Source organism: Geotrypetes seraphini, chromosome 6, assembly GCF_902459505.1.
Source record: "Geotrypetes seraphini chromosome 6, aGeoSer1.1, whole genome shotgun sequence".
Classification (NCBI taxonomy): domain Eukaryota; kingdom Metazoa; phylum Chordata; class Amphibia; order Gymnophiona; family Dermophiidae; genus Geotrypetes; species Geotrypetes seraphini.
The window spans coordinates 2,208,168-2,235,203 of NC_047089.1; the positions used below are offsets into that span (position 1 = coordinate 2,208,168).

At 47.6% G+C, this 27,036-nt stretch overlaps 1 protein-coding gene across 1 annotated transcript in view; it reads left to right on the top strand.

The window, feature by feature from the left end:
- Positions 1-27,036, top strand: part of APBB1 (amyloid beta precursor protein binding family B member 1) — a 200,930-nt gene that overhangs the window by 91,302 nt on the left and 82,592 nt on the right. Inside the window, exons 6-8 of the mRNA XM_033947847.1 lie at positions 1,590-1,650; positions 2,050-2,196; positions 14,129-14,256. Coding sequence (XP_033803738.1) covers positions 1,590-1,650; positions 2,050-2,196; positions 14,129-14,256 — 336 coding nt within the window. The remainder of the gene's footprint in view (positions 1-1,589; positions 1,651-2,049; positions 2,197-14,128; positions 14,257-27,036) is intronic.

Consider the following 27,036-nt stretch of genomic DNA (forward strand, 5'->3'; position numbering starts at 1 on the left):
TGCTTTTTTAAATTCTGTTACCACTTTCCTCTCTACAACCTCCCTCGGGTGGGCATTCTAGGCACCCACCACCCTCTCTGTGGCGCAGTGGTTAGAGCTACAGCCTCAGCACCCTGATGTTGTGAGTTCAAATCCCATGCTGTTCCTTGTGACACTGGGCGAGTCTCTTAATCCTTCATTCCTCCATATACATTAGAACCCGGAATGGGCTCCGTGATCGATTCGCGTTGCCTTTGCGATCTACTGGTCGATAGCGATCGACCTTTTGGACACCCCTGATCTAGAGTATACACATTCAACTCTTCCAGTTTCTCCTTGTTGTTGCCTTCAGATCCTTAACTACCATCACCCCAAGGTCCCTCTTCTTGTCTGTGCATATCAGCTTCTTGCCTCCCAGCACATGCATCATTTTACACTTGTTTGCATTGAATTTTAGTTGCCAGACATCAGACCATTCTTCCAACTTTTGCAGATCTTTTTTCATTTTTTCCATTCCCTCTGGGGTGTTCACTCTGTTACAAATCTTGGTATAATTTGCAAAAAGGCAAACCTTTCCTTCCAACCCTTTGGCAATATTACTCACAAATGTATTGAATAGCATCGATCCTTGAGTCATTCCATTATTCACCTTTCATTCCTCCAAGCAAATTCCATTAACTACCACCCTCTGACGTCTGTCCATCAACCAATTTCAAATTCACTTCACCACTTTGGGTCCTAACTTCAGCCGTGTCAAAGGCTTTGCTGAAATCTAAGTAAATTCAATCTAGTGCACTTCCTTGATCTAATTCTCTGGTTGCCCAGTCAAAGAATTCAGTCAGATTCGTTTGGCATGATTTACCTTTAGTGAAGCCATGTTGTCTCAGATTTTGTAACCCATTATTTTTCCAATCAAAGTGAGGCTTACAGGCTTGTAGTTTGCTGCTTCATTCCTGTGATCACTTTTATGCTATTCTCCAGTCTTCTCTGGATTCATCTGCTGCATCTAAAAGAAAGAAAATGATCAGATAAGACATGAGTTTTCATTATTATTATTATTATAACTATCTTTTGAAGTTGTAAGCCACTTTTTTACTGGCTCCATATTATAAAGGCTTGCCAGATTGGTAATGGGGTCCATTTCTGAAGAGGTTCTGAATGCCAGGCCTGAATCCATCAACATAGAAACATATTTATAGAGTAGCTGCTGTTATTTAAAGTCATACCGTCACATTGCACTGCAGAATTGTCATTTGGCTTCAGCTGATGATGCCTTTGAAAGTTGTTATAGCAGGTAGGTATTTTTTATTTATTTATTTTTGCTAAAGCCATTTGGTGCTAGTAAAAGAATGAGAGAATTGTAGTTTATCTTGTTAATCCTTTCTCTATTAATTGTCATTTTGGTTAGCTTCATTTCCTTCCTCTGCATACTGTTGATTTGAAATAGGTGGTGACGTGGAACGTAGATGGAGAAAATGGATATTGGACCTATTATGCCAATAGAAGATTTCCTTTGGTGCAGGGGGGAATTTAAAAGAAGGAGTCAACACTGTTCTTTCTCTTTCTTCAATGCCTCTACTTATCTTGCTTTTTGTTTGGTTTTCTTTCAGTTCTGATCAATGTAAAGATGAAGAACATCAGCCGTTGATGACCAATGAGCAGGAGTCTAAGGTGCCGATTTTGCAGGCTTTTATTAGCGAATAATCGCACATAGGTAGACATGATGGGTGATTATACAAGGGGACGGGCGCACGAGGAAGGGGTTTCACAATATGGGTAATTGAGAGGTGAGCAAGGAATGCCATGGTGTGGGCTATAGATTTGAAGATAGATGAGAGAGTGGTGTGTGGGAGCAAGGTTCACAGATGGCCAAACGAGTGGTGATGTGTAGAAGGTATGAGAGACACAGGGCAAGAGGTCTTTTGTCCTAATCAGAGATTTATAGCTGCAGTGCAAGATATATGGGTGATGTGGGGCAAATGGACTTTGCTCACCAATACAAGAGAGCTGTAGGCTTTGCCAAATGAAAAGCTGAAACATTAAATTGTAGCACTGTTCCCTTACCTGCAGTGTTTCTCAGTGCGCTTGCTGGGTTGGGTAGAGATGACTGAAGAGGAGCTTGCCCCAGGAAAGAGCAGTGTGGCAGTGAATAACTGCATTCGCCAGTTGTCGTACCACAAGCAAAGCCAGGACGATCCAGCAAGGGACTGGGGGGAGGTGAGTAGCTGAGACATCACTCAGAAACTGTCTCTCTTGTTCACTGTTTGAGACTGGGAGGAGGTGAGTTGCTGTGCTGCTATTGACATCCAGTGATATCTGTCTTCTGTGTCTGCCTTTGACTGAGGGACTAGGGCACAGGTGTCAAAGTCGGTCCTCGAGGGCCAGAATCCAGTCGGGTTTTCAGGATTTCCCCAATGAATCTGCATGAGATCTATTTGCATGCACTGCTTTCAATGCATATTCATTGGGGAAATCCAGAAAACCCAACTGGATTCCGGCCCTCGAGGAGGGACTTTGACACCCCTGGACTAGGGTGTGTGTGCTGTGAAGCCCTGTCATGTAGCTGAGATAGAATTTCTGATCTGCATTCTGAAGATGTGTTTTCAAATGCTTTTCAGGAAAGTTTGCTAATTTCTTTAGTCATTTGATGAATTGTAAAATCTGTTTTGAGCTACTAGCTTTTTTTTCCTTTGTTTATCTTGTACTCTAGATCACAGTTCTTCAACCGCCGGGCCGTGGACAGGTGCCGGTCCGCAAAAAAATCTTGCCGGTCCGCAAAGGATTCGGTCCCCGCCGCAACGAAAGGCCGGCGTCAGCTGACTTGCAACTTCCTGTTGCAGTCGCTGTGCCGGGACTCCTGCCTTCCACCGCGTTTGCCTCCTGCCTTGTCTCCCATTTTCCCAATCAAAGTTTTCTTTTTTTTTTACTTGCTCAATTAGCTTAAAATTTTGGAACAGTATAAGTTTTCCCCTTTCCATTTCTCCTCTTAGTGTGATATGAATATTGCAGCGCTCACCAGAAAGACCTAATGTCATCAAGGGGTGGATTGGTTGGTTGATTGGCATTCACACTGGTTGTGATAACATTTGCCTCCATCTTGGGCAGAGCAGTACTAGATATGCTGAATTGATAGAAGAAAAGTCAGGGTCTGCTTGTATGCTTTCTTTGGGAAGTATTTTGAGGGGATTAAACTCCCTCCCCCCCCCACCCCCACCCCCCGACTTATTTCCATCTGCAGTGCTAGCTTTTTCTGTGGTTTGGTTTTTATTTTTAACTTTTGTTTTAGGTTTTTTTTTTTAACTTTTGTTTTAAGTTTTTTATTCATTTTTCATATAACAACAAGTGTATCACATAAATTTATACAATTTCATTGAGTACACACTTGATATTCCTTCATGCATCACTGTAAATACAATGTATCATTATATAATCCTTTACTATAATATTGAAAAAGTATATAGTGCTTAATAAGTATACCAACTATTACTCAAATTAGAAACCCACCCCCTCCCCTTTCTTTGAAAATTGCATACACTACAACAAGATATAATGATAAGTTATTTATATTATGAAATGAATAAAATAAACCCACCCACATCCCCTCTTATCAAATATCTTATTATGGGAAAATTGTATCATTCATTGCAAAAGTCTGTTAATGGTCCCCAAATCTTCTTAAACGTATCAATATAACCTCTTTGTGTTGCAAATGTACACTCCATTTTATATATATGGCATACTGAATTCCACCAGAAGTTATAATTTAACCTGTCATAATTTTTCCAATTGTATGTTATTTGTTGAACTGCTACTCCAGTTGAACTGTTACTCCAGTTTTCTGTTTTCATAGAGGCTTGCCTACCTTTCATCTAAAAAGTCTTTTGATTGTGACTCTGACTCTGTCTATCCAGTGATGCATTCAGTCTGAATGCATGCAGTAACCTTGACAAACACGTTTTGCTTTTCCAGCTCAGACTGCCTGGAGCCTTAGGAATTTAGAGGATATCAAAAACATAGCACGGACCAAACTCATATCAAGATGCAATAGTGATTTGAAGGACACTTTTTTAAAAAAAGCTTCTGCAATAATCAAATTCACGCATTCATGTGGTAAGGCAAAACGGAACAAGAAAACAATCAGCATCAAGTGCTTGTAGGGCTCTACATTGTTTAAAAATTTCAATTGCACGACTAACTGCATTTAAAATTTATAATTGCACATTTACGGCTCGTGTTGGGTCCTCCAAAGACAAATGTGGACAATATTTTCAAGGATTATCTGAATAAAAGGAGTGTCAAGAACATTGGATTTCCATAGTTTTGTTTGGTTTGGTTGGTAATCACATAATTAATTACATAAAGTGCCCCCCTCACATTTTCTTCTATGTAGTTCAACATATACATAACAGAGGTATATTCTCAAAAAAAGACACATTTCAATTCAATTGTTCCATAGAAAGGCAGTATATCAAATCCCCTTACTAAACTAAACCTGATTCCCTTCCTCCATTGTTTTCAATGGATAATACTCTCGTCCGACTTGTCTCGTAGGCTCACAACCTCAGGGTCATCTTCGACTTATCTCTTTCCTTCTCTTTGCATATCGAGAAGACCACCAAAACTTGTCGATTCTTTCTCTACAACATTACCAAAATCCGTCCTTTCCTTTCTGAGCATGCCGCCAAGACCCTCGTCACCTCTCACCTAGTTACTGCAATGTGCTCCTTGCAGGTTTTCCGCTAAGCCATTTCTCGCTTCTTCAATCTTTTCAGAACGCTGCTGCATGCCTTATATTCCGCCAGGGTTGTTATGCTCACATTTCTCCTCTCCTCACATTTCTTCACTGGCTCCCTGTCCATTTCCGCATACAGTTCAAACTCTTCTTCCAGTGCAATAGGTGAGACATTCTAGACAGTAGGGTTATTTCCCCATAGCCGTGTGTTGCTGCAGAAGGAATCCACTCTGGATTTTTTACTCTGCCTCTGTTGTACTTCACTGGGCTCTCTAGCTCCACCTTCAGTTCTTTCCTTTTGCACGCATGTCTGCAGATGTGTTCTGCTCTCCCCATTTTATTATTTTAATTCAATGTAATTTCATCCCCTTTAAGGGTAATTTAATAATAATAAGTTATTCTTTAGCACTCTCCAGACCAGTAGAGGTTAACTTTACGAATGGGTATATATCTAATCATGACCAGCAGGTGGAGACTGAAAACAAAACTTTGGGACAGTATATCCTAGCCCCTCCTCTCTATTTCCCTCAGTCTTCTTTCAGTCTCCAGCAGGTGTTGAGTGATCTGTACCCATCTCCCTTGGTAGGGCTGTTGGAATTTGTTTAGGGGGTTTATTGTCCCTGTTTTTAGCCGGACGGAGCTTGGACGGACTCTGTTTGGGGGTCCGTCCGACCTCGGGGGTGTCAAACCCGGCGGGTCACGAGCGGGGTCCCTCCCCCCACTTCCTCCACCTCCCCACATTTTTCTAGAGGAGCCTCAGCAGTAAGCCTTGCCCCCTAAGTCAAGCAAGGCATATTGCTTCGAGAGCCTGTGGAGTCTGTTCTGTAAAAAAAAAAAAAAAATCCTGAGGTAGTGCTGGTCTGAAGGGTTGTTTCCCTTTAAGAAAACTGTATTTTACTGTATTTTTTCATGTAACCAGCACTTTTTTTATAGCTAGGTCGCGTATGGAGCAATTGTGCCCTTCTCCGGGGGAGTAGGACACAATTTTAGTCCAGCCGCGAGGCACTCGCGGCCGGCCTGAACTCGGCGGTTTGGGTCGGTGAGGTGGTGGAGCTCCGTCGGCAGCGGCTGCAGGCGCCCAGAGCTCCCCGCCGATGGTGCCTCGCGAGTCGGCTTGGAGCAGTGGGGAAGCCCGGTCTTCCACAACCGCCCACGGAGGGATTCCCCGAAGGATTCCCTCTCAGCTGATTTTTTGACAGCTGATGCCGGCTTGCCTGCTTTAGCGGCTGAGACTATTCAGGTTTCTCAGCCGCTTCAGGCTATGGAGGGAGCTTTTTTGGCGGGAAAACCGCCATCTTCTCTGTCTGGCCCCTCCATTTTGTCTTCCACCTCAGATGACCTTCCCCCTGTTTTGACTATGCAGGGGCAAGGTTCTGCTGGGTCCCCTGCTGTGGCAGGGAGTCCCTTGGGACCCTCGGGGGGTTTTTCTCCTGAATTTTTCTTTTCTTTATGCAGAGCCTATTTTCAGGCGGCTGGGGGTCCCGGTTGCGCCCAGGGGGTTTCGGGGGGTGGGTTTTCCTCCGCGCTCCCTGCGGCTTTGCCTCTTTCATCTGGCGTGACGTCCCCTCCGCCGCCTCCCTTGTCCAAGCGTCCGCGGGTGTCGTGGGACGAGAATTTGTGGTCGGAGGAACGGGTCGGTCTGGAGGAGGACCTGGACCCTTCTGAGGAGTTCCAGGACTCTCTGGAGGGGACGGAAGCTGGCGGCGGGTTGTCGGATTTCCCGTTCTCCAGTGACGAGGCGTCCGTGATGCGCCTTTTTCAGAAAGATGAGCTGCCTGACCTTATTCAACAGGTTTCTTCGGTTTTGCGTTTTGAGGACGCGCCGCCGGAGACTCCGCGTGTGGGGGACCCCCTGTTACGGGGGATCCGTTCCGTTTCCCGCTCTTTTCCTATGCATCAGGATATTCGGGATATTATTCTGGAGCAGTGGAAAACGCCGGAGACGCCGTTTCGGCTGGCGCGCAGCATGGCTCGCCTGTATCCCATTCCTGAAGGGGATCGGGCTACGTTAGCTTCGCCAGTCGTGGATGCGGTGGTCTCGGCAATTTCCAAGCGGCATACCGTGCCTGTTGAGGGCGGTTCTGCCTTGCGGGACCCTGAGGAGCGCAAATTGGAGAGCATCCTTAAGCAAAATTTTCAGGTCTCTGCCTTTGGGGTCCAGGCGGCTATTTGTGGGGGACTGGTCGCTCGCGCCGTGTTTCGGTGGGCGGAGCGGGTCTTGGATCGAGAGTCTGACGACTGGTCTCTGGTGGATCAGGAGGTTGCGAAGATTGAGATGGCGGCCTCATTCCTCTCAGATGCTCTATATGACTTGGTGCGGATATCGGCTAAGTCTATGGCTTTTGGCGTGGCCGCAAGGCGTGTGTTGTGGCTGCGCGCTTGGGCGGCGGATGCTGCGTCCAAAGCTAAGCTTACTAAATTTCCCTTTCGGGGGTCGTTTTTGTTTGGAGAGGACTTGGATAAGTTGATTCAGACTCTGTCGGACTCGAAAGTTCCCCGTCTGCCGGAGGACCGTGCCCGCCCGGCGTCTCGGGGGGGGTGCGGCCCGGGGGCGTTTGCGGGATTTTCGCAAGTATCGCCCTGGGCGTGGGGCTGCTTCTTTCCAGTCTCCGGGATTTTCCCGGGGTCGGTTCTTCCAGCGCATGCAGCCCTTTCGGGGGGCCCGTCGGGGGGCAGGGAATCCCTCCGCCGGTTCCCCCGCTTCCCGTCCTGCACAATGACGCCTTGCCGGTGCCCCCTTTGGTTCCGGTGGGGGCTCGGCTGCGCGAATTTTTCCCCAAATGGGCCGAGATCACGTCCGATCGGTGGGTCCTGGAGGTGGTGCGGGACGGTTATGCCCTGGAGTTCGCCCGCTCTCTGCCGGATTTTTTCCTCGCTTCTCCGTGTCAGACTCCGGGGAAGACGCAGGCTTTTCGCCAGACCCTTCAGCGCTTGCTAGATCTCAGGGCAGTTGTTCCGGTGCCCCCTCCGGAGTGGGGCACGGGCAGGTACTCCATTTACTTTGTGGTGCCCAAAAAGGAGGGGACCTTTCGGCCCATCCTCGATTTAAAAGGGGTCAACAGGGCTCTCAAGATTCCCTCTTTCCGTATGGAAACTCTGCGGTCGGTCATTCTGGCGGTTCAGCCGGGGGAGTTTCTCACTTCTCTCGATCTGACGGAGGCCTACTTGCATGTTCCCATTCGGGCCTCTCATCAGCGTTTCCTGCGCTTTGCGATCTTGGGTCGGCACTTTCAGTTCTGTGCGCTTCCTTTTGGGCTGGCCACGGCTCCTCGGACGTTCACCAAGGTGATGGTGGTCGTCGCGGCAGCCTTGCGGTCGGAGGGCATCCTGGTACACCCCTACCTGGACGACTGGTTAATTCGGGCAAAGTCGTTGCAGGAAAGCTCCCGGGTTACTGCTCGGGTGGTGGAGTTTCTCCGGTCGCTGGGCTGGGTGGTCAACCTTTCCAAGAGTCGGTTGGTCCCGGCTCAGCGTCTGGAGTACCTAGGGGTGCTGTTCGACACCTCCTTGGGGAAGGTCTTCCTCCCAGAGGGCCGGGTGAGCAAATTGCAATCTCAGATTCGCCTGCTTTTGGCGTCCCGGTGTCTTCGGGCGCGAGATTTCCTCCAGGTCTTGGGGTCGATGGCGGCGTCCCTGGACGTGGTGAGGTGGGCGCGGGCCCACATGCGTCCTCTCCAGTATGCTCTGCTCCGGAGGTGGTCTCCCCAGAGGCACGGGATGGATGTTCCGGTTCCCCTGCGAGGCTTGGCGCGCTGCAGTCTGCGTTGGTGGCTCCAGACCCCTCACCTAGTTCAGGGGGTGGGTCTGGATCTCCCGCAGTGGACGGTGCTCCTGACGGATGCGAGTCTCCTGGGTTGGGGGGCTCAGTGTTTGGGTCACTCAGCTCAGGGCACCTGGTCCGCGGAGGAGGCCGCCTGGTCGATCAACGTGTTGGAGACCAGAGCGGTCCGTCTGGCGCTGTTGGCTTTCCACTCCCTGTTGCTGGGCAAGTCGGTCAGAGTGCTGTCGGACAATGCCACGGCGGTGGCTTATGTCAATCGTCAGGGGGGCACCAAGAGCACTCAGGTGGCGCAGGAGGCGGCTCTGCTCATGGTTTGGGCGGAATCCCATCTGCTGGACCTCTCGGCCTCTCATATAGCCGGAGTAGAAAATGTTCAGGCAGACTTCCTCAGTCGTCACTTCCTAGATCCAGGAGAGTGGTGTCTCGGCGCCGAGGCGTTTCAGTTGATAGTGCAGGCTTGGGGGCAGCCCCTAATGGACCTGATGGCCACGGGTGGCAACGCCAAAGTGCCTCGCTTCTTCAGTCGTCGCAGGGACGGTCTGGCCGAAGGTCTGGATGCTCTGGTCCAGCAGTGGCCAACGGAGGGGCTGTTGTATGTGTTCCCTCCTTGGCCGCTGGTGGGCAGAGTGCTTCTTCGCATTGTTTACCATCCGGGTTTGGTGGTGCTGGTGGCGCCGGATTGGCCTCGCCGTCCGTGGTATGCGGATCTGGTGAGGCACCTGGTAGCGGATCCTCTTCCTCTGCCTCTCTCGGACGACCTTCTGATGCAGGGTCCCATTCCCATGTTCGACCCGTCTCCCTTCTGTCTTACGGCGTGGCTCTTGAAAGGGGTCGCCTTAGCAAGAAGGGATATTCAGACAAGGTGATCTCTACACTGTTGGGGTCCCGGAGGCTTTCTACCTCTCGGGCTTATGTGCGGGTTTGGCGTCTCTTTGAGGAATGGTGTCGGGCGCGGGGAGTGACCTCTTTTCGCGCTTCTCTGCCTAACATTCTAGAGTTCTTGCAGGATGGCCTGGATAGAGGCCTGGCTTGGTCTTCTCTCCGGGTTCATCTTGCGGCCCTGTCGGCTTTTCGAGGGTTGGTGTCAGGTCAGCGTTTATCGGCTCTTCCTGATGTGATTCGGTTTTTGCGGGCGGCCAAGTTGCTTAGGCCTCCCCTACGGCCCTCGGTTCCCTCTTGGGATCTTAATCTGGTTCTCTCGGTTCTGGTGCGTCCGCCTTTCGAGCCCTTGGACGTCTGTTCTTTGAAGGACCTTACTTTGAAGGCGGTCTTTTTGGTGGCCATTACTTCTGCTAGGCGTGTTTCTGAGCTGCAGGCTTTCTCTTGTAGGGCTCCCTTCTTGGAGTTTTCTAGGGAGCGGGTCGTCTTGCGGCCTGTTCCTTCCTTTCTGCCGAAGGTTGTTTCTCCTTTTCATGTCAATCAATCGGTGGTTCTCCCGGTCTTGGGTGGTCGGGAGGGCTCTTCTGAGCAACGGCAGCTGCGCAAGTTGGATGTCGGTCGGGTCCTTCGCTCTTATGTGCAGCGGACCCAGGAATTCCGGAAGTCCGATCATCTCTTTGTCCTCCTGGCGGGTCCTCGTCGGGGAGCTGGCGCTTCTAAGGCTACTATTGCGCGCTGGATCAAGGAGACGATTGCTTCCGCTTATCTTCTGAAACAGCAGCCTGTTCCGGAGTTTCTCAAGGCTCATTCCACTCGGGGTCAGGCGGCTTCTTGGGCTGAGTCGTCGCTCGTGCCTCCAGTGGATATTTGTAAGGCTGCGGTTTGGTCTTCCTTGCATTCCTTTGTTCGTCATTATCGGGTTGATGTGCAGGCGCGTCGGGACGCGGTGTTCGGTGAGCGTGTATTGGTATCGGCCCTTCGGGGGTCCCGCCCGTGAGAGGGACTGCTTTGGTACGTCCCATTCGTAAAGTTAACCTCTACTGGTCTGGAGAGTGCTAAAGAAGGAGAAATTAGGTTCTTACCTGCTAATTTACTTTCTTTTAGCTTCTCCAGACCAGTAGAGGTCCCCACCCTGTCTGTTGTTGTTGTTGTTGGGGCTGTTGCGCGGGCAGTTTTTGGTTTTTGCTGCGGGTTCTAGTATTTTTCTAGGGCCGGGGAGAATTGAAGAACAGCGGCTGTGGCTCGGCTGGCTTAGCTGGCGAGCTGTGGGGACATTCTTCCTTCGGGAATTTCTCCTCTGCACTTTCCAACAGCATTTTGGGTATGTTATTTGTTACTCCTTTCGGAGTATTGTTTTTTCTCTCTGTTGTTTTCCAGTTCTTGGTTCTGCTTGGCTATTCGGCAGACTGAGGGAAATAGAGAGGAGGGGCTAGGATATACTGTCCCAAAGTTTTGTTTTCAGTCTCCACCTGCTGGTCATGATTAGATATATACCCATTCGTAAAGTTAACCTCTACTGGTCTGGAGAAGCTAAAAGAAAGTAAATTAGCAGGTAAGAACCTAATTTCTCCTTCTTATATACCGCCAAACTGAAAAGGTTCTAGGTGGTTCACAACAAATAGAACTAATACATACAATGCAGATAAAATACATCAAATTATTAATGAAAAAACTTATTAAAAGGTAAAACAGGATGTATTAAGATACCATCCTATCAAATAGTTGTGTCTTTAACAGTTTTCTAAAATCAGAACAAGAAGAAACCTCTAACATAATTTTTCCAAGCCATACATTCAATATAGCGGCCTGAAACGAGAGGGTTCTCTCAAGGAACTTCTTGTAACGACAAGATTTTATGGAGGGATATGTAAACAAATGCACTCTGTGTGTAATCTTTAGAGTGTCTCAAAGAGAAGTGAGAAACAAGATAGTCTGGTGACATACCAAAGAATGATTTATAACAAATGCATGAAAATTTAAACAAAATTCTAGACTATCGGCAGCCAATGGAGTTTCTGATAAAAAGGAGTAATACGCTCCCATTTTTTTAAACCAAAAATGAGGCAGACAGCAGTATTCTGAACCACTCTCAATTTAGTGCTTGGAACGAAATTGAAGCACAGCCTTTTTGAGAATTCACAGACTTTGGTCTGTAGCTGACAGGCCAATCCCACTGGGTACCTGTTAGCCAGCCTGCATAGTTTCTCTGGAGCTCAGAGCCGTCCTTTTAATCACGGGTTGAGCGCAGGCTGTTAGGCGCCCTTAGGAGACTCAGCGAGGTCTCGCAGGGTGCTTTGTCGCTCGTCCCAGTGCACATCTGGTGGAGTGCAAGGGTGGAGATGTAGTCGGACATAGAGGTCTGACTGGCAATCCGAAGATCAGCTTTCCAGAACCATTCCCAGCATTGTAGCAGTGAAATTTCTCAACCAGCTACTGTAAGAGAGCTGAAAGCAGGTTGCAGCACACATCCTGTCAGGTCACAGTGAGTACACAGGCTGACAGCCTGTGATTGACTTCGGGGTAGGTTTGAAAAGTGGAGGTTTAAAGGTTTCTGGATGTTCCCATGTTTTTCCCCTCCTTTTTTTTACTTTTTTATAATCTTTATTGATTTTTTTCATCTTACACAACGTGCAACAATTATATATTCAAAAATGCCAAAGAGCAGCACTTACATACTTGCAAATTAACTGAAACAAATTACCCATCCCATTCCCCCCTCCCTACCTGGATGTGTGTATCTATTAACTAAAGTTTTAAATAATTTTTTTTGTTTAACAAATGACTCCAATGGACTCCAAATAACTTAAAAAATCTTACTATTCCCAGATTGTTCCGCTAGCATCTTTTCATATCTATAATATTAACAAAGTGTTTCCCACCAAAAAGAAAAATTCAACCTATCCCAATTTTTCCAATTTCTAATTATTAATTGCATGGTCACTCCAGTCATAAGAAGAAGTCTATTTTTATATTTGTCAATTGGACTATTAAGTTTTAACAATGTCCCAAATAAAATCATGTCATACGACAATGGAATAGAGACACCTAATACCAGATTAATTTTGCCCTAATTGACTTCCAGAAGTTGAGTATTAGTGGGCAATGAAATAAAATTTGATCCAGTGTCCCTACTTCAAGTTGACAGTACCAGCATCTATTAGATTTTGTGTTATCCAATTTTTGCAAATGAATAGGAGTCCAAAATATTCTATATAACAAAATAACCCAAGTTTGTCTCATAGATGCTGATGCTGTACATCTTATTCTCCAAGTCCAAATCCATGACCATTGTATAGCAGAAATTCTGCTTTGTTTCAATACTCCAAATGTCTTTTAAGCTTGTGTTAGGCTTTTTCTCCAAATATTTAGATAATGATTTCTACCACTTAGCGACTTGATTTCCTTGAAAATCTACCTGGAAACATAGGCCTGGCAAACTATACTAACTCTTTAAATTACGCCATTCTGAATGGCCTGTTTCAATTGCAACCATTTATAACCTTGATTTCAAGAAGTCTCTTCCTTCATTCTCTTTATTTGAGTATAGCTCAGAAGAGTATAAGGCTTTATAATAATCTAAAAATTGAGTTAAAACATCAGATATATGGGTGTAAATCTTGCCCTTTTCATCTTTAATGGACATAATCTTTCCTCTTCTCTTTGTAGCTTTAAGATAATTCGCCAATACTCTTCACACTTTATTCAAGTTTCCATAATACACCACTTGCTGAAGAAACAAATCTTTCCTAGCCAATTGTGAGCATATCTCATATTTGTATTTAGCCTTCAACAGGGCAGTCAAAGTATCTTGTTCCCATTTTAAAGCCAATTGTAATTCTAAATCAGAAATAATTTGTTCTAAATTGGAAAACTCTGTTCTAAGTAATTTCCTAATATGCGCTGAATATGAAATAATCTGCCCTCTTAAAGTTGCCTTGAAAGCATCCCATAGAGCTTCCAAAGATATCTCCTCCGAGGTATTGAGTTGAAAATACTCATTCAAAAGAAAAAAATACTCACCTTTCTGAAAAAACAACAAGCGGACATATATATTTTTTACAGGAAACGCATTTTTCAGCAATTGAAACAGCTAAACTAGAGGGTGGCTGGATCAAGCACTGTTTTTTTGCTCCAGTGATAAAGAAAAAGGCAGGTGTGGCCATCTTGGTCAATAATCAAATGACTCGGACATAGTGAAAAAACCAATATGGACTGCAGTAACACTTTCACTCTAAATGATGCATGAATGTCAAGCTGAATAATAAAACAGCACAGGCTATGCAATTCATCTAAACTGGAGGTAAAAGCCTCAGAAAAGGGCCCTCCCACCTCCACTAAAAGTGGTATGGATTCAAGTGGTTGAGCTGTCACCTCATCGGCAAAAACCCTCCATTAGAATTTCAGTTGAAAAAACTCTGTGTTTATTTGTAGAGGACATGAAAGATAGAAGAAAAAATGTATCAACTTATCCTTCTACTGATCGGTACACCGACGGTGGCCAGCCATCCTAAGATGCAGGAGACGTGTTCAGCGCTCCATTCTCTGAGTCTGATCAGTCGTGTCACACCCTGAGGCAGCAGATTTGTGAAACGCTGGCCACTGTCGGTGTACTGATCAGTAGAAGGATAAGTTAATACATTTTTTCTTGACAAATTCTGGCTTTGAAGGATTGGGGATCTCAATTTCCTTTGGGCAGTGTATGTCCTATGCTTTCTGCAGGCTCCATACCTGACTCTGGATGTACTGTATTTCTGCAGGGTAAGGATATGCTGCTAATACTGGAGAATGACACCCTGAATCTGGTGGATCCCTTGGAGCTTACACTGCTGTATTCCCAACCCATTGCCAGCATTCGAGTGTGGGGAGTTGGACGGGACAATGGAAGGTAGGTATAGATTGGGGGCTGAGACTTAACATGTTCTTGCTTTACACCGTGGGTAGCCGAGTGTGTATGGGAAGAAGACAGGAGGAATGTGGAATTTCCCTATATAATGGCCCTGTGTAGACAGAGAGAGTTGTTAAGGGCTGAATAGGGAGCCTCCGTGCTCTGCACACTTATTGTTACAGAGGGGAATCTCAGGATTTGAACCTGTTGTCTTCTGGCTTCCAAAGATAAAAGATGTGGAACATATATATGGACTAGGATTCATATTTAATCGCAATATATAATAAACCCCAATAATAAGGTATACACCATAAATCAATATTAAAGTCCTTTTTTGCATGTGACAGGCATTCTTTCCTTCTCAACATGGCCGTGTTTCGGCACATACGCCTTTCTCAGGAGAAGAAATCAACCTTACAATACATAAAATCCATATTTTGAACAATAAATATGCTAAAACTGAAATAAAAAATATATATCTAAAAAATGTCATGTCAGCAAATAAATGAAAATATACTAAACAAATTAAACATTAAAATCATCAATAAAAATGACATACATTTAAAACAAACCAGTCATAAACATGCTAAAAAACCACAGCTGATATGAACAAATGAGACAAAACAACAAAATCCAAATAGCACCAAAAGGTTCCACAAAGCCAATGAAACAGCAAAACGACACTTAGGATATGCATGAGAGAGATGACCATCTAGGTGTGCTTCCGGGAGAGGATTGAGAAGCACTGCTTTGAAGGATGTTGATGAGATGCCCTCCCTGGAACTATTCTGTGCAGATGAAGTGAAAAAATCTGCAAATTAGTTTACTAAATAATAGCAAATTCTTCACCTTAGAGTTGTAAAGGAATTCCTGTGCAAAATTGCAGACCTGCTGCTTGTAACTTGTCATTCAAATCTGCTACTAAAGCTGTACTTGACAATACAAAGATTTAAAACAGAATATGGAAAAAATAAAGCAAAAGGGGAACATTTCATAATAGAAATATGTTTAACAGATGAGACTTGTACATACTGACACAGAAGGATCCGGGTTAGCAGTTGATGTACTATCAGTTTTCAGAATGTGAACTAGGTAACTATAGACTGTTAAGCCGGCATTGGTTAAAACATTCTCTGAAGACAGGACAGCAAGTTTTCATGAATAGATGATATAATCTGAAGGATACTCTTCAGCTCATCTTATTTCAGTGGCTTTTAGGAAGGAGCATTGCACATACATATTTTTATCCCAGGACAAGCAGGCAGCATATTCTCTACATGTGGGTGACGTCACCGACGGAGCCCCCTAGCAGACGTTTTTGCAAGCAGACTTGCTTGAAGACCTTCAGGCTTGCGATTGGCCCGCGCATGCGCACGTGCCCCTCCCGCCCTGCCTAGGGCATGCGTCTCCTCAGCATGTCCTCAGTTCTCTGTTTTCCGTGGAGCCAGAAACACTGCTCCTTTGCTTCGCGCAATCTCATTGACCCTCTTGCACCGCGGCTTGTTTGGTTAATTTCTGTTGAGTTGCTGTGCTTGCGTCTTTAATTTCCTTTATTTTCATTTTTTTCTTCAGTTCGTATATTTTTGACCGGGTTCCCGGTCGTCCTCTGGCCTCGCGGGGCCGCAGCCGTCTTTTTTCTTATGTCCCGGCCTCGTTCCGGATTTAAAAACCATACTAAGTGCAACCGGGTTATCTCCATCACCGATCCTCATCGTTGGTGTGTGGAGTGCCTGGGTGCAGAGCACCGCGCTGAGTCGTGTCCCTGTTGTGCGACTTTACAACCGTGGGCTCTTCGTCGAAGGGTGGCCAAGATTCTCTAACTCTTTGGCCCCATGGATCCTGTGGGACAGGCCTCGAGCTCAACACCCTTGTTGGGCGTCTCAGCCTCGAAGTCCTCGGCCTCGAAGTCCCCGACAGCCTCGAAGGCTCCGGCCTCGGCCACTCCTGCTACTCCGGCCTCGGGTAAGTCTCCTCTTCCCTCCTCAGGTGTACCAGCAAAGAAGCCTATCTCGGAGTCTCATGTCAGCCCCGCCTCGTCGGCGTCTTCGAGACATCTATCTAAGAATGCCTCTTCACGTAGGGAATACTCTTCCTCGAGGTTGCCCCCAAAGGAGCGCACTGCTACACCTCCGACCCACCTACCTTTGGTCTCGGTGCCTATGTTCGAAGACATGCTTAAGGCTATCATTTTTTTTAAAAAATTCTTTATTCATTTTTCATCTTACAACAAGTGCACAATACTACATCATATTAACTGTTATCCCAGGACAAGCAGGCAGGTATTCTCACTAATGGGTGACGTGATCCAATGGAGCCCCGATGCGGACGCCTCACAAGCATTTTTGCTTGAGGAAACTCGAAGTTTCGAGTCGCCCGCACCGCGCATGCGCGAGTGCCTTCCAGCCCAGACCAGAGCGCATCTCCTCAGTTTTTACTTTTCCGCGGAGCCGAGAAGTCCGTCTTCGACTCTCTGCATGAAGATTTTTCACTTGTGCTTTCTAAAGTCCATGGTTTTGGGTTATTTTTCTCTTAATCGCTGATTTTCGTCATTCTTTCTTGTTTTAAAAAAAAAAAAAAAAAATTTCGATCTGTCTAACCGGGCAGGCCACGTGGCTGCAGCCCCGCGGCTTCAATCTTGCGGTGGAGCTTTTCCGGCCTATGTCCCGGCCTATCACCGGTTTTAAAAAGTGTGCAAAGTGCCAGCGCGCGATTTCGCTAATGGACCCTCATCGACGCTGTGTTCGGTGTCTCGGGCCTGAACACCTTCCGAAATCGTGCTGGCCTTGCTCCACACTCACCGCACGTGCTTTCAAGCGTCGTTGCGTCTTGTGGGAGTCGCTGTTCAGCATGGAGTCCTCGACGAAGCAGTCTTCATCGAAAGACCCCTCACCTTCGACTTCATCCGCTGCTCCCCAGCCTACCACCTCTGCGGCGCCAAGTCTCATCAAGCCTGCATCGTTCGTGCCGGCCCTGACTCCAGCGCCTGCTGCGATGCCTTCCTCGTTCTTTTCAGATCAGGTAGCACATCAACCTATTCCACCGGTAGTGCTAAAAGTGCCCAAGGCTTCTAGGCCCAAGCACTCACACACTACCCCTAAAGAACGCGAGGCCCGTGCAGGCGGTCCCATTGATGATGGGGATCCGTCCTTGCCGGCCTCGTTCCAGACCTTGTTAGAGAAGCAATTCATTGAGCTCTTCACCACCATAGGGCCTAAGCTTCTCTCTCAAATCCAGCCTGGGCACGGGGAGGCCTCCTGCGAGGTCGAGCCGCCTCCAGTGCCTCAGCGGTACACACACTCTCTACAGGGAGCAGAGTCTCTGCGAGTGTCTGGTCTGGCATCGGTGCATGCATCGCAAGGAGCAGAGTCTTTGCCCATGCCTCCATTGGAACCGATTCACTCGATGCAAGGAGTAGAGTCTTTGCGAGTGCCTCCATTGGAACCCATCCACTCGATGCAAGGAGCAGAGTCTTTGCGAGTGCCTCCATTGGAGCCGATCCACCCGATGCAGGGGTTTGAGTCTCTACGAGTACCCCGGGGTGATTCCAGCCATCCACCTGTGCTTCGATCAACCGCTTCCAGCCCCATCCACTACCTGGGGGCCTCAGCGAAGATCCAATCGCCTCGTCCCTCGAGGCCGATATCCAAACACAGTTCACATTGATCGAGGCATTCATCGAGGCACTCGTCCAGGCATGCCTCGCCTCATCGGAAGCAGCCTTTTCTTGAGTATTCTCCACCGGCTACTTCACCTCCTCCAATGCCGGAGCTCGAGGGCACACTGGGGTCTTTATCACCACCACGATCCCCGTCCTCCTTGGATCCAGAGGCCTCGACGTCCTCGAGCCCTTCTCGAGGCCCTGCTTCGGCTGACCAGCTGTTGTTCTCCTCGTTCCTTCGACAGATGGCAGACAACCTGGACATCCACCTGGACACAGGGTCCAAATTCTCCAAAGAATATCTGGAGACTATGCACCTCCCTCAACCACCTGCTGAATCCCTCAAGCTTCCTTTACATAAGTTGCTGGATCAGACCTTTGTGCGATGCCTTGAAACACCTTATTCCATCCCTGCTGTATCGATGGTTCCCAACTCTCCCATCAATCCCTTTTGGTGGAGTCCTCACTGCAGCGGTCTCACCCCTCCCAGGTCTATGCTGCCGTTCCACCTGGTAGAGAGGGCAAGACCATGGACCGATTTGGCAGGAGGATTTATCAGAACTCCATGATGACATCCAGGGTTCTGAACTACAACTTCCATTTCGTCACATATTTTGAGTTCTTCCTGTCGGTACTCCAGAAGTTCTTGCCCTATGTGGACCCTAGGGCACAATCTGAGTACCAGGAGGTTCTGGCCTCGCTGTCCCAGCTCCGGTTATAGCTGATGCAGTCATCCTACGATGCCTTTGAGCTCTCGGCTCGGGCTATAGCATGTGCGGTGGCCATGCGCCGGCTGACGTGGCTCAGGACCATCGATATGGACCCTAATCTTCAGGACAGGTTTGCCAATGTCCCATGCACTGGTACCAACCTCTTTGATGAATCCATCAAGGCGGTGACCAAGAAGCTCTCGGACCACGAGAAATCCTTCCAATCCATCCTGCGTCCGAAGCCTAAGCCTGCTCCTCCTCGCCCATCACGCCCTCCGCTGATATACCAGCGGCGTTACCCACCTAAGCAAGCTCTCCCCATCCGACAGCCTGTGAAGCGGCAGCATTCCCAAAAGCATCAACAGACGCCTCAGCCATCTACCGTCCCTAAGGCTCCTCAGCCCCTTTGACTGTCTCATAGAGGACGTAACTTCAGTCGTCCTGCCATTTTCAGTTGCTCCACCAATTGGAGGTCGTCTCCATCACTTTTACCATCGATGGATGACCATTACCTCCGACCTCTGGGTCCTTTCCATCGCCAGAGAAGGATACTCTCTCCAGTTCGATCGAGTCCCCCCGGAACATCCTCCAAGAGAGTATCCTTCCAACTTGACCTAGATCACCCTTCTTTTTCAGGAAGCTCAGGTAGCAATCTGCACCGGCGGCGTGCAGCCATTTTCCTCAGCCTTGCACAGATACCGGCGGGCTGCTGAGGACATCGTCGGCTCCCTAGTGGAGAGGAGCGTGGGAGCACTGCTCTGCCCCTCTCCCGAACCAGCAGGAGACCTCCACACAGCAGCAACAGCATCGGCGACTTTTTCTTTTTCTGCCTCGTGTTTCAGCGGCAGGAAACAGCCCTCGCCGCAGGAAAAAGAGTCCTCTCTCCACCTAGTTGTCTAGATCCTCTTCTTGTTTAGATACTAAATTGCCTAGCTCTTAAAAAATTTATATATATATATACACACACACACACACATATATACACTACCCAAAGCTCACCAAAGGCTAGCTTTACAAAAACAGGGCTAACTTCCCCCCCAAATAAAAATAAAAAAATAAAATATATTTTCACAACCCCAAAGCTCACCAAAGGCTCACCACCCTCTCACCATGAAGCCACCCTCGTGGCCCTTTCTCCTCCTACTTTGCTTTTCCCTCAACACCACCCTCTGTGTAATACCTCCTTCTCCAGATCTTCTCAATTCCGCGAATACCAATAATATGTGCCCTGGCCTCAAAATCCCCACGCTGATTCGCACCAGACCACATCCTCCCAACCCCCCCTCCCCCCCCCGAAGAATCAACCATACTTCTTTAAAGTCAGTTTCCCCTGCCAATCTCCCCAACCTTGCTTTTGACTCGCTCACCCCAGTCCCAACACTTTATTGCAACGCAAGATCCGCCTGCATCAAGCTTCAAATTCTAAAGGACCTACTCGAAGATTCTGACCCTGGTTTCCTATGCATCACGGAATCATGGATTTAAAAAGATGACCTATTTACACAAAACGAACTCTGCTCCCATGGCTACCAAGGTCTATTTTCACCTAGATCTAACTGTAAAGGAGGTGGCCTGGCAATTCACTACAAATCCTTTTTCAATGTTCAGCTCCTCGAAAGGGGTTGCCACACCTCACTAGAATACATACTTGCTTCCGTTAATGATGAACTGCACCCTCACCCACTGGGCATCCTGCTCCTATACCGCCCACCTACCCCTTGGAACAACTCCTCCAAACTCGTCCTTGAGCTATAACAAATGCCTTCCTCAAGTTCCAAAGGCTATTGATCATCGGAGACATCAATCTTCACCTAGACGAGATCACCAGCAAGGACACGATTGAACTTACTAGCTTCCTCGCCTCCCTTGGCCTCCCCCCCCCGCACCATCCCCTACCCATGAAAAGGGGCACATACTAGACCTCATTAGCTTCCTCGATCTTACCGCTCATAAGACGTCAGTTGATGACACTCGCTGGGAACATGTCCTCTGGTCTGACCACTTCCTTAGGGCTTTCTATCTCCCCATCTTTATGTCGCACCTTGGGGCTCCACCCCGTACTTCCAATCCCATTACCTTCCGCAAAAAAATCACAAGCGATCTGTTCTGGTCTGAATTTCTCAATCTATTCTCCTCTGCCCCTAAGCCTTCTGATTCAGGTACTAATTGGCATAACTGGGTCGCCCTCTCCGAACTCACCTATCTTTCCCTCGCTCTTCTTTCCACTAAATCCATCTCCTACCCCTGCAAAGGCCCCTTGGTACCTCCCATATCACAGAGAGCTAAAACAGAAATGTCGAACTCTGGAGCGCATATGGAAAAAATAAAAATGTCCCATAGACAGACAGTCCTGGAGAGTCAATATCAAGCTGTACAATACAGCGCTAAAAAAAGCAAGAAAGAACTTCTATGGTGACAAAATCTCCAGGTCCAACAATCAGAGCAGTACACTATTCAACATTTGGCGCTCCCTAACCTCCAAACGAGACCCCGCCGTGCTCCTCCTCTCCCTCAGCCGACGTTCTAGCAAAATTCTTCAACAATAAGGTTTCTTCCTTGAGATGCTCCTTCCCTCCTTCAGTCTCCTACAACTCCCTAGTGCCCACCGATTCCACCCCCACCCTAATGGGCTCCAACCCCAGCTGACAGATCCTGGACCACCTTTGAGCGCGTTTCTGATACCCTGGTCCTCAATCTCTGCCTCAAACTGAAATTCTGTAACTGCTCCTTGGACCCTTTCCCCTCCTACCTATACGAGAACATTCCCGCTCAGGCTATCTCTTCTATCACCAATCTCATAAACTCCGCCCTTCAGTCGGGCCATTTCTCCCCAGAAATGGGTCATATCGCCTTGACCCCACTACTGAAAAAAATCTGACCTTGACCCTTCCATAAAATCCAGCTATCACCCAATTGCAAATATCCCTCTCCTAACCAAGATGCTAGAGTCCATCATTTCTACCCAACTCTCATCATACTTAGAGAGATTCTCTATTCTTCTACCCTATCAATATGGCTTTCATCCTAACTTCAGCACCGAATCCCTACTGTCTTCCCTGATTTCAAGGGTTCAACAACTTCATTCTCGAAACAAGTTTACCGTCCTCCTACAATTCGACCATTCCGCTGCTTTCGACGTTGTTCACCATGATATTCTTGTTTACCAACTCTCTGAGATAGGCATCAACTGCACAGTCCTAGATTGGTTCTCTAAATTCCTCCGCTCTCGTTCTTACATTGTTAACATCAATGGCACCTCATCCTCCCCTGGATACCGAATTGTGGAGACCCGCAAGGCTCTCCACTATCTCCTATCCTTTTCAACATCTATATGTCCTCCCTAAAACTCCTTCACCTATCTCCCCTTGAAACAATTTACACTTATGCAGATGACATCCTCGTCCTCCTCGAGACCGATTCAAACCTCACCGACCTGTCTAAGAACATATCCTCCTGTATAATGAACCTACAATCCTGGGCCCACACTGTGCAAATGAAATTGAATGAGTCCAAAACAAGACTTCTTTGGCTCGGCCCAAAACTAGACCACCTACCCACCTCCATCCCACTACCCTCTGGCTCCTCTCTACAGCTTGAGTTCTCGAGCAAGGTCTTGGGCGTCATCATTGATTCCACATTGTCCTTCAATGACCACCTCCAATCCTTGGTAAAAAAATGCTTTTTCAGCCTTCACATGCTGAGGAAAGTTAGATCCTGCTTCCATCAAAAACATTTTACCCTCCTTGTCCAATCCACCATCCTTTCCAGATTGGACTATTGCAACTCTATCTACTTAAGCCTAACTAAGAAAAACTTCCATAGCCTCCAACGGATTCAGAACGCCGCAGCCAAGCTCATCTTCGCTAAAAGAAAATTTGACCATGTTTTCCCGCTCCTGGCCAAGCTCCACTGACTTCCTATTATCGCCAGGGTCCACTATAAATGCGCCTGTTTAGCATTCAAAATCCTACATGGTATCCTCCCTCCCCTTATCCCTCTTTCCTGGAATTCCTCAAACCCTAATACCACCAGATCCTCCCACAAATTAAAACTATCCTTCCCCTAGCTAAAAGGCATCCTCCACTTCAAAATCACTGAGCTCTGGAACAACCTTACCTCCCCTCTTCGGAACTTGAGCTCCCTCCAAGTTTTCTGCAAACATCTGAAAACCTGGCTCTCCCTTCAACTTAAGAATTCTAGGAAACTCTTATATCTTGGCATCCCAAGTCCTCTAAATTTTCTTCACACTGCTACCTCTAACCCTCTGTTGTAGTTCCTTCCTATTTCTTCCACTGTAAACCTAGCCGTGGAGAAGATGCGGTATACAAACCTAAAGATTAGATTAGTTTAGATTATTACAGCTCGGAGCTGTCGAGCCGGTTCCTGTGTCTCAACAGAACAAGGGTTTCTACTCCCGGTACTTCCTTGTTCCGAAGAAGACGGGCGATCTGCGACCCATTTTGGATCTCGGGGTCCTCAACAAGTTTCTGGTCAAAGAGAAGTTTCGCATGTTGACCCTGACATCCCTGTATCCCCTCCTCGAGCAGAACGACTGGTTATGCTCTCTGGATCTCAAGGAGGCCTACACTCACATTCCCATTCATCCGGCCTCACGCCAATACCTCAGATTCAGGGTGGGACATCTTCATCTTCAATACCGAGTGCTTCCTTTCCGCCTGGCCTCATCTCGTCATTCAGAGTCTTCACTAAGTGCCTGGTAGTGGTGGCCACAGCGCTCAGGAACTACGGCCTCCAGGTATTCCCCTACCTGGACGACTGGCTCATCAAGGATTCCATGTCTCAGGGAGTCGCCCTCGCGACCCAGAAGACGATTTGGTTACTGCAACATCTGGGGTTCGAGATAAACTTCCCGAAATCCCATCTACAACCTTCCCAGACTCTTCCTTTCATCGGAGCTGTTCTGGATATTACCCAACTCAGAGCGTTCCTCCCTCCCCAACGTCTGGAAGCTCTCCTCCATCTTTGCCACTTGGTGTCCTCTCGCCCATCCATCTCGGCGAGACACATGATGGTTCTCCTGGGCCACATGGCCTCTACAGTTCATGTGACTCCTTTTGCCAGACTTCACCTCAGGATTCCCCAGAGGACCCTGGCATCTCAGTGGATGCAGATATCCGACCCTCTGTCCCGACACATCCGGGTCACTCCTGCTCTGCAACAGTCTCTTCGCTGGTGGATGCTATCCTCCAATCTATCCAGAGGTTTGCTGTTTCAAACGCCCCCTCCCCCATCAAAAAGTCCTCACGACCGACTCGTCCACTTATGCCTGGGGGGCTCATCTGGACGGCCTCTGCACTCAGGGTTATTGGACCAGCACGGACTGCCAGTGCCACATCAATCTCCTGGAACTCAGGGCGATTTTCAATGCTTTCCAGCACCTGCTTCAAGACAAGGTGGTCCTCATTTGCACTGACAACCAAGTCGCCATGTATTATATCAACAAGCAGGGGGGCACGGGATCGGCCTCCCTCTGTCAGGAAGCTCTGAAAGTTTGGGATTAGGCGATTCGCCACAACACCTTCCTCAAAGCTGTCTACATTCAGGGGGCGGACAATGCCTTGGTGGACAACTTGAGTCATCTGCTGCAACCTCACGAGTGGACCCTCCACTCAACGCCCCTCCATCACATCTTTTCTCAGTGGGGAACACCTCAGATTGACCTCTTTGCAGCCCCCCACAACTTCAAACTGCCTCACTTCTGCTCCAGGATCTACACTCCTCACTGCCTCGAGGCAGATGCTTTCCTTCTGGACTGGACGAACCTCTTTCTATATGTGTTTCCTCCATTTCTTCTCATTCAAAAGACTAGTCAAACTCAAGTCAGACCATGCCACCATGATCCTGATTGCTCCACGGTGGCCCAGACAACCTTGGTACTCCCTTCTACTTCAACTCAGCAGCAGGGAGCCCTTCCTTCTACCAGTGTTTCCATCGCTGCTTACACAACAACAGGGATCTCTACTTCATCCCAACCTGCAGTCCCTACACCTGACAGCTTGGTTCCTCTCAACGTAATCCCTCTCCAGTTTTCTCAACCTGTGAGAGATGTCCTGGAAGCTTCAAGGAAGCCTGCTACTAGGCAATGCTACCACCAAAAGTGGACTACATTTTCTGCTTGGTGTTTTTCTCATCATCATGAGCCACAACACTCTTCCTTGTCTTCAGTTTTGGATTATCTTTTGCACCTGTCTCATTCTGGCCTCAAGTCTGCATCGATACGAGTCCATCTTAGTGCAATTGCTGCTTTCCACCAGCCTCTTCAAGGGAAACCTCTCTCTGCTCATCCGGTGGTTTCCAGATTCATGAAAGGACTTTTCCATGTCAATCCTCCCCTCAAACCGCCTCCAGTGGTTTGGGACCTCAATGTTGTTCTTTCTCAGCTTATGAAACCTCCATTCGAACCTCTTCACAAAGCTCACCTGAAGAATCTCACTTAGAAAGTGGTGTTTCTTATTGGCCTCACCTCTGCTCGTTGAATTAGTGAGCTTCAAGCATTGGTTGCGGATCCACCTTTCACAGTTTTCCACCATGACAAGGTGGTCCTTCGCACTCACCCAAAATTCCTCCCCAAAAGTGGTCTCGGAATTTCATCTGAATCAATCCATTGTTCTTCCTGTGTTTTTTCCAAAGCCTCATTCTCACCCTGGAGAATCAGCTCTTCATACTCTGGACTGTAAACGTGCCTTGGCTTTCTACCTGGAACGCACCAAGCCACACAGAACTGCTCCTCAACTTTTCATCTCCTTTGATCCGAACAAGTTGGGACGTCCCATCTCTAAGCGTACCATCTCCAACTGGATGGCGGCTTGTATCTCCTTCTGTTATGCCCAGGCTGGATTACCCCTTCGCAATAAAGTCACAGCCCATAAGGTCAGAGCAATGGCAGCTTCTGTAGCCTTCCTCAGATCAACACCGATTGAGGAGATTTGTAAGGCTGCCACTTGGTCCTTGGTTCACATCTTCACTTCTTATTATTGTCTGGATACTTTCTCCAGACGGGATGGACAGTTTGGCCAAACAGTATTACAAAATTTATTCTCTTAAGTTGCCAACTCTCCCACCATCCCATTGTGGTTAGCTTGGAGGTCACCCATTAGTGAGAATACCTGCCTGCTTATCCTGGGATAAAGCAATGTTACTTACTGTAACAGTTGTTATCCAGGGACAGCAGGCAGTTATTCTCACGTCCCACCCACCTCCCCTTGGTTGGCTTCTCTGCTAGCTATCTGAACTGAGGAGACGCGCTCTGGTCTGGGCGGGAAGGCACTCGCGCATACGACTCGAAACTTCGAGTTTCCTCAAGCAAAAGTGCTTGTGAGGCGTCCGCATCAGGGCTCCGTTGGATCACGTCACCCATTAGTGAGAATAGCTGCCTGCTGTCCCTGGATAACAACTGTTACGGTAAGTAACATTGCTTTACAAATCACTTGATATTCATACAATTCTGATTTTACATACATGAATTTATTCCCCCCTCAACCACCCTTCCCACAAATAATTGAATTCAAAATATCATTTATATATTATATTTCAATCTATTTGTTTTGTTTTGAAATTCTTTATTCATTTAAAACTGACAAACAAGTGATTAATATTAAAACATTACATTACTAATAAAATATACAGCACTTGACATCTATTAATCAAACCTTTAAAAGAACTATTTACCCTCCCCCCCTCCCCTACATGTAAATGTACTTTCATTAGGAAAATGATGTCTATAGATTGCAATAATTTGTTAATGGCCCCCAAATCATTTTAAAATTATTATAATTCCCTTTTTGTATGGCAATTGATCTTTCCATTTTATAAATATGATACAATGAATTCCACCAAAATGTATAGCTTGGTTGGTGCAGTGGATTTGCTTAAGGCTATCATTACCACACAGCTTTCCTTGGTGGTGAGCCAGCTAGTCCCGACTTCGACACCTTTGACCTCGGTCTCAACCCAGTTGCGGTCTGACCTGCCTGAGCGTCCCCTCGTCTCTCGAGGCCTCACCTGTAAGATTCGTTGGGTTTCCTCGAGCGAATCTTCCTCCCCTGAGTCGCCGAAGTGGGAAAGTCTTACCACCGACAGTTGGGTACTGTCTGTCATCCGGGAGGGGTACTCTCTCCACTTCAGTCGCGTACCCCCGGACCTGCCTCCAAGAGAGTTTCCTTCTGCTCAGTCTTGGCTTCCTCTCCTTCTGCAGGTTGCTCAGGCCCTTCTTCGCCTTCGGGCAGTCGGGGAGGTTCCCACGGAACAGTAGAACTCCAGATTTTATTCCCAGTACTTTCTGGTACCCAAGAAGACAGGGGATCTGCGTCCGATTCTGGACCTCCACGCTCTGAACAAGTTTTTGGTCCAGAAACGATTCAGAATGCTCACCCTTCCCACGTTGTATCCTCT